The 13591-nt window shown below is 42.4% G+C and overlaps 1 protein-coding gene across 1 annotated transcript; it reads left to right on the forward strand.

Moving 5' to 3' along the window:
• The first annotated feature begins 1214 nt into the window (after positions 1–1214).
• On the forward strand, positions 1215–13587 carry LOC147798996 (long-chain fatty acid transport protein 6-like). The gene is made up of 9 exons (XM_087136725.1): positions 1215–2291; positions 3899–4117; positions 5701–5859; positions 6652–6773; positions 8686–8886; positions 10487–10580; positions 11240–11441; positions 11674–11771; positions 12082–13587. Exons 1-9 carry the CDS (start codon positions 1787–1789, stop codon positions 12387–12389), a joined length of 1908 nt encoding a protein of 635 aa, XP_086992851.1. The 5' UTR covers positions 1215–1786; the 3' UTR covers positions 12390–13587.
• Positions 13588–13591: the final 4 nt, after the last annotated feature.

The following is a 13591-nucleotide window of genomic DNA, read 5'->3' on the forward strand; positions in this document are numbered from 1 at the left end:
GTGTACTGGTACATGTACACATGCATATGACTCGCGTTCAAGCTACTTGGTGTCGTATCTTCCTTGAACAAAGCTAAATTCGAGCAGTAAGTGTGGTCGAGTAGTATTACATGTGCTACAGTATACTGACGTACTAAGTTTATATCCCACCGCTGCCGCCAGTGTTGCGTTCCCTAAATATCAAGTCGATGGTAGCATGGACTTCATTAGTGTCTACAGGATGTGATATTTGGGGTCAACAATTTATTAAAGGGTGGACGTGAAACAAAGGGGTTTGGGTGACAGTCAAACTGTATGGTTGGTTTATTGCTCTCACTTCTCTTCATCAAAGTTCAATGTGGGTTTGAAGAAGGTGTAGCTTAACATAATACGACACACAAAAGGCAAAGTTATAGAGAGGCGAAGTTGTATACGAGTGTAACTAAACTACGGTTTGGCAGGACCATTGGAAATGCAAGTTAGACGGAGTGGGTACGGTACGTGTGTGTAGCATCACACAGCTAGGCTACACTCATCGGGCCGGGCCGTGGTGGGAGCTGTCCCGGACCACCACGGTGACTAGCATGGGCTGGACGGGGCCAGCGCCGGTATGTACCGACCGCACTGCCGCTCAGACCGCAATGTGTTGAGCGCAATGATAAGATCGCCGCACTGTGTACCATTGGCTCAGCGTAGAGACAGGGAGGGCGGGGGCTAGTCAGCAAGACAAGGGTGACGAGGGACACGGGGGTGTCTCTCCCGCCAATCGGTTCGGACATAGCGGTGACGGGCCGCTACGACTCTCACTAACACCCTGGGCTAATTCGTACCGCTCTCGCATCGGTCCAAGCTAAGCTAGCTGGCCATTCATATGGTTACATTTCTTTGTCATAAGAATGGTTACTATCGCACTTCTCTCGGTAAGGGTCCAACCGCCGCACTACGTTAGGTTCCGCTCTCGCAATAAGGGTTTGGTCCGCCGCACCTGACCGACGAGCTAAGGAAAATCTGAACTATTTATAGGATTTTAGAGGCTTAGGAATTAATAAAATATGAGCGTCGCTGAACAGCTCAACCAATGAAAATCTTCCATCTCAAAGGGTCACATGACTTCCTGCTAGAGTCGTGCGCAAGAATCTATGTGCCGTGTGTAAAAAGGTAAAATACAGAATAAGAAGTCACGTGAATAAAGTGTAGAGCCGGGTGCATGAAAGTGCTTACCCGGTCATCTGTGGCGAATGATTGACAGTTATAAAGTCTGAGGTTTCTGAACATTAGCATTTCAGGGAACCTTACCACGCCCCACCACGCAGCCACATGAGGGGAATTTCGACATGCTAAAACCGAGCAGAGAAAACACAAGGATAAAGGAGTGAAGGATCACGCCATCACGCCAGTACAGCATGAATAACTTAATACAAAATTAGCGTCTCTTCTACATGTCCATAACGCATAGCTGAGCTAAATAAGAGACCATGAGAAATGCAAGGACCGAGAACGAGTAAAACTAGGGGTCGCTGGAATTCCACGATTTGCGGGTGCGCAACAGTATTTTGTAACCGTCCTACCATTTTCCTCGGTTACACAAATGTGACCTTGGCTGGATTTAACCTTGCCCTCACCATGGCTTGATTTACCTATGTCCTCAAAACAGCAGTGAGATCATAGTACACAGATAAATATATCTCACCACATGGGTCCCGTGTTGTTGACCCAATAACAACCCTAAAGGTGCGATAAATATTGCAGCGCAGGATCCTTTTTTCTCATTTGCTTTGAGTGCCTGGGTTTTGAGTGCTAAAACAGAATGCCTCTCCCCGTTGGCAGTAAAGTGGCTGGGGTGACGGCAGTGGCAACCCTCACAGGGCTGCCGCTGGCAACTGTGGCTTTCCTTCGCCTCAAGTACGGTCCTACCGTTTTCGAGGACCTTGCTGCTGTTCGGCAAAGATGGCGTGTCCAGAAATTACTGTCCACGCTACAACAGAAGAACACCAAACTCGTCGATTTCTTCGAGGAACACGCCAAGCAGACACCAGAGAAGGTGTTCATCTTGTACCAAGACGAGCTGCACACTTACGGAGAAGTGGACAAAGAGGCCAACAAACTGGCTCGATTTGTGAAGGGAACTAAGGCCGTGATGTGCTTGGACACTGTAGGGATATTCATAATGAACGAGCCCAGTTTCATTATCTCCTGGTTGGCCTTCAACAAGCTCGGCCTGCGGATTGCTCTTCTGAACTATCACCTGAGAGGTGATGCACTCCTCCATTGTATCAAAGCTTGTAATGTGAAAGCGATTGCCTGTGGTGAAGGTATGTGAATATCCTGTCAAGAACCAGGATATAGCCCCAGTTATTGGTGGGAAATGTTAGGACCAGTTTGCTATAATTATTACCAACAATTGCATAAACGTATGGTCTCATTTGCGGGGAAACTTGGGTTCAGGTTTTCTGATTGGGTAGGGGGCCTTCTCATTTTATTCGTGGCTATATGATCAAAGAAAGATCGTGTTTAACGCTCCCTTCCCCTAACCGCACAGTCCCGGATCTTGACCAACTTTATCGGGAAAGGGGGTCATTAGTACGGAAAAGGTTTTGCTTTACTCATTCAAAGGAACTTAGTGGAAGTATTGACATTTGGGGGAATATTTAGGACACGATTTAAAGCGTTTCTCAAGGTTCTTGCAAAGCATCGACAGTTTGAGTTGTGTTTGGTGTAACCAAGCCATTCCAGCAATATGGCAGATCCGCCATATTGCTACCAACTGAGACCACTAGAATTAACTAATCAGATTTTTTGGTTGATTTTGTTTTAAATGAGTTGACACCCCGGAAGCAGTCATTCTCAAGATGCTTTTCTGTCTTGTTTCAAAACAGGAGGGTTTATACCTTACACCTGCCAAAATGTTATCAAGGTTTCTCAAGACAGCCCTTTTTAAAAATTCAGTGTTGTGCAGACAAGATCGTGATAGACTGACGCGTCTGTGCCCCTTTTGACCTTTGCCTGGCCTGTGCTTGGCCCTGTTATATCAACTCTTGCATTTAAATTAAACAAAGATACATTTTATCTGTGTTTGTTTTTCTTTTTACTTCCTGTCTTTTTACCTTGTAATAGATTATTAACCTGTCCTTGTGGAGTTGGTTGTCTTTAACCCTAAGAGAGCCGGGTTATTTTGGCCTATCTCCCAGGCCAGCTGGGGGCGGATTCCGCTCCCCCTGAGAACTCGGCTGTCCCATGCTCGATGTTTATGAAACTCAGCATGCACGTAGAAATACTCCATATCATTAATAAATAAGTTTGAGCTCCGTCAGCTTTATGGTTTTGTTGTTACAGTCATTTGACTTCAAGGTTACATGCGCACGAGCCTGCGTGCATTGAGCACCGCAGGGGAAAGTATACATCTATTGGCTGACCTGTCCTGGAAAACATGCGCGCTGGGCAGGAACGGTATGTTCGATCAAAGTTTCACAGAATTGGTGTTCAAATGACCACAAAGACTTGCACTCTAAAAATTTCTAAAGGCCCAACTCCTGAAATAATACAATGTGGCGATATTAGAAAAAAAAAAGTCGAAAAGGCCGATGCCGTCCCCAGCTCTTTTAGGGCTAAATGATGTTTATTTTATTTCGTTTAGGATGTAATTCAATTCATGTTATCATTATTTTTATATTTCAAAATTGACTGCTTCAGCCTTTCGGCTGCGAAAGTCTTTTTCCAATATTCCAATATTTTCAAATTTATAATATTATAACAAGTAAATTGGAAAAAGAAAAATATGCATGTGCACATCACAACGGGGTGACACTCTAGTTTCGAAATAAAAGATTCGTCTTTCCTCTTCTATCTCCAAGATCCTATCTGTAAATAGACAGGTAACTAGGAGCTCACGTTCTATTTCTCATCTTCTTATCTGATAAAGATCAAGGTTTGATGGACTCCATAGAGACTATCCTGCAGGAACTGCAGATGCTTGGCGTCCGAGTATGGATCATTGGAAACCGGGAGAAACGGAACATTCCTGAGGGGATGGTCCGTGTTCAGACGTGGAACGAGCGCAGCGATCCCATACCGCTGAGTGAACGCGAGGGCATGTCTTACTTTGACGACGCGCAGTACATCTTCACTTCAGGAACGACGGGTAGGTTTACTGTAACAATTTCCCCAATATCGTTGGTGCCGATATGCTATCGTTTTCTCTTGCTAAACCTCGGGGAGCTTTTCCCACAGTGACACTAGTTTGTGAAATTCGGGTTTACGCCAAGATTTCCCATTGAAGTGCTTAAATCCAAACTTCACAGATGTAGTTATATTGAGTGTCCTTAAATGCACGGCAATATACGCTCATTAGTATAAAAAGTGCCCCCTCAGTTTCATTTCAAAAAGGAGATTGTTTGACCGAAAGAATAGGGAGATTGCGGAAATGTGGTCCAGGATCAACTCCCTAGGTTTAGGGGCTTCCATCCGAGGGCAGAAGTAATAAAATTACAGATGGAAAACGGTCCTCAGTGCCCGTGAAAGTATTATCTTGGGAACTATCACTTTTTGAGGAATATGGTTGTTTTGCCTGAATAAAAGTAATTGGCTAGCCCTGCCCACCACAGAGTGAAAAGAAATGGAAAGATGAGGGCGAAGACAACAAATTTAAGAAGCTCTTCAGTACTGTCGGCTTATATGTTACTGAGCCCTGAACTTTGTTGAGTTTGTACTGTTTTCAATGGGGCAAAAATTAATTCACTGAACCCACGAGCGCCTTGGCTACAGGCCAACAGTGTCCACGAAAGGGGAAATGCCAGTATCATATTCCACAGTAATATTTCAGACATTTCTGACAAACTGAGCGAGATTGTTCATCTTCCATTTTCGATTTGCTTCAAACCAGATACTACATGTATACGCTGCCCTCAATCTTACATCTTTGCTAGGTTTGTAGGAAATTCAGTGGTCTTAGCGATTGCTTATAGATTTGGGCCCCGTTTGTAACATTACTTATTAAATTACAAACACACACACACAGACAAAACAGGTAAGCTTGTAGTTACAAGTTTGTGTAGCCTGAAACCAGCATGGTATGTTAAATTAAAATATAAGTGTTAATTGCCCAAAACACAGAAATACGTGTACGAATGAATGGAATTAAGAATATGTATTTAACAAAGAGATCTTTTATTTCTTTTTAAAAGCTGACAGAGTATTTAAATTTTTAGGTGAACCTGATAATGAATTCCACAACTTGGGTCCCTCATATTTAACAGTTCTTGGGGTAAGGAGAGTACGGGTTTACGTTGGAGGTGAAAGTGAGAGGCTTGACGAGTGAAATAAGTATGTAGGTTAAGATTACGAATGAATATTGCCTGAACAAAAGAAGGTAAGGTATTTGTAGTAAACTGGCACATGAGAGACCCAAGTTGGTGGTAATATATATCCTTAATTTTAAGAGTCCTCATCTGAGCAAATAGAAGGTCTGCATGAGCACGATAATCAGCAGAGCAAATTATGCGAAGAGCCCTTTTCTGTAGAAGTAATAGTCTGTTAAGACTATTTGATGAGCATTGTCCCAAGATAAGACTTGGTGTACTATAATTCAGGTATGATAAAATGAAAGTATTATATAAAGATAATAAGACTGGAAAAGGGAGAACATGTTTAATTTTACATATGACCCCAATGACCCCAATTGAAGCCGTTATTGTGTTGAAGTCTCATACTACATTGCTCTTGTAGGTCTTCCTAAACCAGCGAAGATACCTCATTATCGCCAAGTCCGGAGTTCCTTCATACACCATTCGCTTGGACTGACTAAGAATGACGTCATGTACACTCCTCTGCCTCTCTACCACAGCGCAGCCTTATTAGTGGGACTCCCTAATCTCATACGAGTTGGTAAGCGTCGTGATAAAAATCAGTACCAACACAGTGCCGGTATTTGTGTCAGCATTGCCGTTGTCATAATTCTACGGCCCACAGTCACAACTCAATAAGCATTTCATCACCACCACCATCATCCTCATTATCACGTGCCATATTCTACCAAAGTCTTGGCGACCACTCTCCTCAATTCTGATTGGTCTGCTGTAGCCAATGTAGCGTTGGCACTGTCCATTCATGTTGTCCGTCCATGATGTTCTCTGTTTACCTCTGGAGCGGTTGTTATTATGTTTTCCTTCCTTATAATCACTGCCAACAAATTATAGCTCCTAGTTGTCCCAGCTCGCCAGTTATCATATATAACTGCAGTGGCCACTAACAACTTCCTCTGTTTGGGAAAGGTGAAATTCCCATGACATCGTTTACTTGTATCCGTCAACCCAAACCACGGATTAATCAGTCTATGACTTGAAGTTGCTTTGGAAATGTACCTTGGAGGCATTGGAAGAGCCTGTATTTTGGTAACAAGATACCATTTTCTGGGAGATTCCTTTACAGATGACAAAACATTTAGACAGTCAGTTCAACACGAATTCCCATTTTATCCCACCAACACCTTAGACCCAGATACACCGCTGTTTTATGAGGGTTTTAATGCATTCTCCAGTCTTTCCAAGACAGTGATGTAGAGCTATAGGCTAATACATAATGTCATGTAGATTTCTAAGTTACATGATTCATTTCGTATCGAGGGTTTCCCTTCCTTGTTGGATCCCTTTTCCAAGTATTTCAATCTTTGTCTTTCAGGGGGCACCGTAGCTCTGACTAGCTTCTCAGTTCGGAAATTTTGGGATGAGGTCCGCAGATACCGCGCCACGGTGATCCAGTACATCGGGGAGACTTGCCGTTACCTCCTCGCACAGCCACCGGTAAAAATGCCCTCAGTGTAACACCATCAGCGGAAAGTTGGATGTTATATGCTTGTCATTCCTCTGGTCTCCCGAATTTAAATATTACTAATTACTTTCAATTTGATCTGGTTACAGGAACTGTAGCATGGCTCAGTTGTTTTAATTAAAAAAAACCGCAGAAACCATGTCTCTTCTGTAAGAGCCGTGGTTATAGTCTGTGAGTATGAACTCGACGTTTCGATGAAGATGCTCTGGCCGTCCTCAGGAGATATGCCCCTCTCATCCGGCTATTTCAAGTTCCAAGGCAAGTTCCTTGGGCAAACGGCAGTGACCTCCATGGAGTCACCTATATGTACATCCCAAGTCCTAGCCGACATCTCCATTGAAGAGTATCATAATTCCCTTCTCACTGCCGACTTCAGAACCAGCCTCTGGTTGCGACACGTGGATGACACATTCATCCTCTGGCCTCGTGGTCAAGATACTTTTCAAGGGTTGCTGGACTGCCTCAACTAGCAACACCCCTCAATAATGTTCACCATGGAATGAGAACAAGAACCAGCTGTCTGTCCTCGATGTCATCCGCATCCATCGCATACCCGAGACCTCCACCACAGATCCTTCCATCACCCCGCTATTAAGTCTATCAGTCAATTGCACCAATGTCTAACAAGTCTGCGAGATCTGTGACAAGGAGTCCCTCTAACAAAAACTCTGGCACATCAAGATTGTTTTTCATCAAAACTGATACTACCTTAGCCAGATCAACTTCTCCAAGCGCCCTCAATCCCAGGATGTTAGTGATTCCTATGCTCAAAGTCCTACCCGTCCCCTCGCAGTTAGGGGTTCTATGCCCCCACCACCCCCCCGGCTTTAGGGTCACCTATACCCGAAGCCAAGTTCCCGGTGCCACGGTGTATCTTCTTTACTTAGACCCAGACTTTTACCACATCCAACGTATTCTACGCTCAGCAAATGAGTTGTATCCGAGTCGGACGTTGGGTTCCTCTACACAAGAAGTCCACACAACGCTTGACGCCACCCCCCCCCCCCGAACAGCATCCAGCATCCACCCCGTCATCGCTCCAGTAACCAGCGATGGATTCAGTATCCACCACTCCGCGAGCCAGTAACCACAGGCCGAACCTGCATTAGCACGCTCTCTCACATATGCATCACCAATTCCACACCATAAGGCAGGACTCACTCCTCTCTGGCATATCTCCTGAGGGCGACAACAGCATCCTGGTCGAAATGTCAAGTATACAATTACTGGTTCTTCTCAGAACCACCATTCTATAAGAAACTGATTTCACTCGGTGCACCCAAAAACTTTTTATCTTGGTCTAATCCTCCACCATACAAAGTTTGAAATTTTGCTTTAATTTAAGCTGGATTTCATTACTATCTCCCACTACTTTACAACTCTACAGCTTTCAAAGCATCTCTCCAGAGCTTGCGGTTTTTCATCTCTTGGACCTCGCTGAGAATACTTTTTTTAAATGGCACAAAGCCAAATTAATAATTGAAATCCATTCGTTGCCTCATTGTATCTCTTTTTGACTCTACTATGCAGTCATAAGCCCGAAACAGTGAAACTGGGACCTGTCATTGCTATAAATCCAGTCCATAGACATTTAACATGGGGCAGCCATCTTAATTTTCTAAAAATGAAAATGATGTAACCAAACTCAGACTGATAGAGAAAAAAGTTTGTATCCTTTTATCAATGCGTACAGTTGTATTACTTTTATAATTTGTTACACGGGGGCAAGACAAAACTGGCGGTATTATGATAAAGTTCCATAGTTAAAACCACTTGCATCAGAATTTATTTTGCCATGTGACGTCGACGCACTGACAGTTTCTGCCATTCCCAGAAAAAAAGACTTTCTAATATAAGACTTTTTGCCCTTTTTTATATGAATAGTGCCCCAATGATGGCAAGTACACTCACAAAATACGCTACGCTATCGGCAATGGTATGAGGCCCGATGTATGGGTAGCATTTCAAAAGCGATTCAACATCGGCCACATTGCTGAATTGTACGGTGCCACCGAATTGCCATTTATCATCGTCAACATGGACGGCAAAGTGGGAAGCGCTGGGAGATACCATGGTATTCTCAGGGTGGGTTTTTTTTGTCTTCATTTCATAACGGTTGTTCCTCGTGTTTCACCACAGTAATTCGTCACCTACAGCACGAATGAGTACGCTCATTTGCGTGCATTTTAGATAACCAATTTATCGTTTTTGCTAACTGGCACCTGGTACGGTACGGCAGTGTATTGCTGCCAATGCGATAAAATATTTATCATCTCGTTTAATTTTTTGGCGTCGGTAGTGATATGCTTCCGTACATTTGAATCAAATTCACGCAAATTCTTTCAAAGCATTTTGCAGCTAGTTTTGGTGTCAGTTCTTGAAAACCAAATATCAGTCTATTTCACATTGTAGTACATGATGTAAGCATGCATTACCAGATGTTAATAACGCAGTTTTCATGAACTGTGTAACAACCACTTGGGGGTCAGTGTCAGTTCGTGGTGTGGGTGACTCATTGTTCGAAAGAGAGCCGACCCCTTTAAACTTTTCGAGAATTTGAGATTACAGTTGTGCCCCCGAAAAAGAAGTTATGTCACTATTATTGTTCAAATACATAATATTTTTCGAAGTGAGGCTATACCTCTAATTAAAGCAAAATATTCAGGTTAGATCCGATTTTAAAGTATTCGAAATATAAAGTGGATTTGGGGATCAAGGTCCAATACAGCGGTCCTCTGAGTATAGGGTACAGGCAACCTTGTTTCCATGGGTACGATCTTGCTGCGCCATGTTGGTTCCCACCTTGTCTTCCGCGATATTAAAATTAAGGATGGAAGGCACACGCAGCCCATGGAGGTTGGGGCTGCAAGTTATATTGGCATAGGGGCACCTCTGCTTTTCTCCTTTCGAACAGGCAGAAATGAGGATCGAACGTTTTGACAATAACCGTTAACTCTCCTTTTTTGCTTTTTTTATGTATGGCCGAGAAGTGGCCATCTGCTTTTTTGCCTGCCAAGGGCCGTAAAGGGGGTTGTGAACCTCAGGTTATGACCATATCCTTTCTTGGGGATTGAAGACGTATAAACCAATAATTACACTCCATCTTATCTTTTATAATGAAAGATTCATGTTTCCTTGGCCCAAGCAAGCTTGTTGTGTCTATTGTATGACAGCTATAAAACTGTATTTCCTCTGAGATGCTATTTTCTCTGCCTCATAGGTCCGCAGAACGCATGCTTTAATTGGTTTCTATACGTCTTCACTCCCCAGAACGGAAATGGTCGTATCCCAGAGGTTCATGACCCATCCACGGCCCATTGAGGACAATTGAAGTTGAATTCACGGTTGTCGTCAAAACGTTCAATCCACTTTCCTGCTTGTTTGACAGGTAAAAAGCAGCTGACCACTTTTCGGCCGCCATAAAACTACTTTTGTAGTAACAAACAGAAAAGCAGAAAAGTGGAAAAATGCATTTCAATAAAATGGTCATTCTGCTTTTGAGGTACCACAAAAAGTAGAAAAATCAAAAATTGCATGTTACAAGACGTAACATCTGCTTTTCTACTATTCTGATATCAGAAAAGCAGATGGCCACTTTTCGTCCTCCTTAATGGTATACTGAATAACATTTTGTTAGAGCGCCCATTTCCATGTGCATTAACTAGAAACGTACCTCTCTCTTCAGGCGCTGACCGACTCCTTCGTTATCGTAGAGTGTGACATAGAGACAGCTCAACCACTTCGTGGTCCAGATGGCAAATGCATTCTCATGCCTCCAGGTATTAAGCTGCCCCTTCACTTCTTGATTCGGTTACTGTCTAGATATCTGCATTTATTTGGGAAAGTTGAATTCTCAAAGTTGGTCGATCCATGGCAACAAACAGTGTAATAAACTGGGTCTCCCAGAAAAAAACAGATGAGGACAGGGGTTAATATGCCCAAACCATGAGATATGATTATAATGTATAAGGATCTCCGAAAAGAAGAAGCAGTATTCTTTCTAATGAAACCTTGATGGTATCCCTCCTGTCATGCATGACTGAACACCATTGTCTCGAATATGGGCCATCCGAACTCAGTTGTAACACTTTGGATATACTTGCTCTGCAGCAGAAAATTTCATTTCACGAGATAATTAACCTATACTCTTCCTCCTCCGGAAAAAAACCTCTCAATTGTGTTATATCACAGACCGATAGTCCTATGGATTTTTTTGTGAAAAACACTTGACTCCATATCCCCTACAGTGTACCAGGGGCAGATCCAGTTTTACGGGAGGGGTCAAGCCCCTTGTCAGATATTTTTTATGTCTGAATGTTGCTGATAGATGGGTGGACAGTTAATGCGTTATTGTTTCTACTTTGCTCTATTTCTTGGATCTGAGAGTGTTTGTTTTTAACACAGAGCTATGATATTTTTGTTACCATCGTTTTGCCAGGGGAAACTGGTCTTATGCTTGTTCGTCTGGATAATAGTACAATGCGCTTCGACGGATACCTTGGTGACAGGTCATTAACCGAAAAGAAACTGGTTCGAAATGTGACGAAAGATGGCGACTCGTTCATCAACACTGGCGATCTGATGGTACACGACAAGGATGGTTACCTGTATTTTAAAGATCGACTTGGAGACACGTTAAGGTAATTTTGAATACTAATTGTAAGTTCGGCGGTTCGATACAATTATATGTAATACCCTTCGAGTTTGCACTTGAATGAATAAGTTCCACTTACCATGGAATAGAACTTCTAATTTTGCAGTGCAGCCGTGTTGTGTGTTGGGGCGAATAATTCGATGACACGTGATCAACTTTTCGTATACACATTTAAGTGTGAATTGACGAACTGATACATTTTCCTTATTTCTAATTAGATGGAAAGGCGAGAATGTTGCAACGACAGAAGTAGCTCATATGCTAAACCAGTACTCAGGTGTACAAGAGGCTAACGTGTATGGCGTACGGGTCCCAGGTATGATCGACATGATGTAACATTGTTTTCAAGATGTTCACTGGTGCATTTATGTATTTAGCGGCAATAAATAAGATTGAATATGACGTTTTGCTTCAGTAGAGCAGTAAGTTTATTTATATTTGTATTTGGTATTTTCAGGGCAAATCAAGCTGGTACGAAGTTTGCAGTGTTTTTAAACACTATAATGAGTTTATTGTGTACTTAAACTCTTGTTTAAAGATCATTTGAAGTGTTTTTGGGCCATTTTAATCTAGTCTGAAGTGATTGCTAATCTTCCTATTTTGTTACTCTGTCACTGGAAATGAAGGTCACGACGGCAGAGCAGGAATGGCCGCGATCGTTTTCAGAAAGACACGTCACCTTGACCCCAAGGCCCTCTACGACCATGTGGTCAGGTCACTGCCGCTCTACGCATGTCCAAAGTTTCTGCGAATTATGGAAGAGATGAACATCACGGATACATTCAAGCAGAAGAAGACAGACCTCGCCCGAGAGGGATTTGACCCCAATGTGATATCAGACCCTCTCTTTTTCATGGATGAGGAGAAAAAGACTTACGCACCCTTGGACGATGAGGCCGTGCAAAAAATTGTCGTAGGAAAAGCCAGGCTATGATATGCATTTTGAATACGTAATAATATTTCGCTGTGGAAGCAATGGTTGCTCTACTCCTGCACTGTCACGTCAAAATAGAATACATTGTACATGTATATCCATTTCTAAGCCGATGTCCAAAACTGGGATTTTCTCCTAAACGACTGTCACGTTTTTATTTCATCCATTTAAGAATCGGGCCTTCGTCCCCTTCAAAGTACGTGTAGCGGTTTCGACTCCTTAAAAACTTGATGTAGCCGGAGTGAATTTTTCTGCAACTTTGTAATCTTTTTCAATGAATGAAAACTGTGTTCTACTCCTATTTGGTTAAATGCACAAACACCTTTTAAACAATTTATTACCCATGCTTTCCAGAACATACGTGAGGGCGCTGTTGCTGTGCCATCCACGGAAGACATGCAATGGCATAGGTTTTTCTGCAAACATTTTGAACCCAGAATTTACTGACTGAAAACGTTTTAAAGAAATGTATTGATGCTCACGTTTTGCTATGCACATAAAAATAAACAAAACAGCTAAGGCTTTCTTCCTGGGATGACGTCTTAGTTTTGCTGATGAATATGCAAGTTACAGTAGCATGAAAACCAAAAAGGCAGTAAAATACCCTTTGAAACAACTTGAAAAAAGGGTGAACGGGTTAAATTAAAACAAATTAATTGCAGCAAACCTCTAAGAAAGAAAACAGATGCTGTGTAAGTTTTGACGTAATTTTAGCTTACTGTAAGTTAAGTGTTATGCCCTCATCGATTGTCGAGCCGTTCAAACTTTTTGAACCGTTGATAAAAATTTTGCATGATCGTGATACTTATTTCAAGATTAGAGGGAAAGTTCCACCGTATTGTCTCAGAATTTAATATCTATTTCTCCAAGACTGTACTTTGTCTCATGCTTGTTTTATTGTAGTCTTCTAACTGTCACAGTACCTCCTGTCTTCAAATCTACAAACTTTTGCATGACTAACTGGGTAAGGAACACAATAGTGGGCGAGGCACGATGGCTTCAACACCGAAAACCTTTGGTATAGCATAATCCATTATATAAACAGGTAACGAATTTTATAAATCATAGTTCTTAAAACTCCATTCTCCAATCCAATCAAAATTTTATTTTAATCTCAAACATGCCTTTCTAAGTGCTATTTAAGAGGTGGAAATATGAATAAAAATCTGATCGGTTCGCGAACGGACTGTGACCCGGATTTT

This window comes from Acanthaster planci, linkage group LG05 (assembly GCF_054643075.1).
Source record: "Acanthaster planci isolate LZ-2023a linkage group LG05, COTS_SCS, whole genome shotgun sequence".
Classification (NCBI taxonomy): domain Eukaryota; kingdom Metazoa; phylum Echinodermata; class Asteroidea; order Valvatida; family Acanthasteridae; genus Acanthaster; species Acanthaster planci.

Bases quoted from the DNA above. Each gene is read 5' to 3' on its own strand.
- LOC147798996 (XM_087136725.1), top strand. From the start codon at position 1,787: ATGCCTCTCCCCGTTGGCAGTAAAGTGGCTGGGGTGACGGCAGTGGCA. The intron at 4,118-5,700 runs GTAGGTTTACTG...TTGCTCTTGTAG, and splicing joins CTTCACTTCAGGAACGACGG to GTCTTCCTAAACCAGCGAAG. The intron at 11,442-11,673 runs GTAATTTTGAAT...ATTTCTAATTAG, and splicing joins CGACTTGGAGACACGTTAAG to ATGGAAAGGCGAGAATGTTG.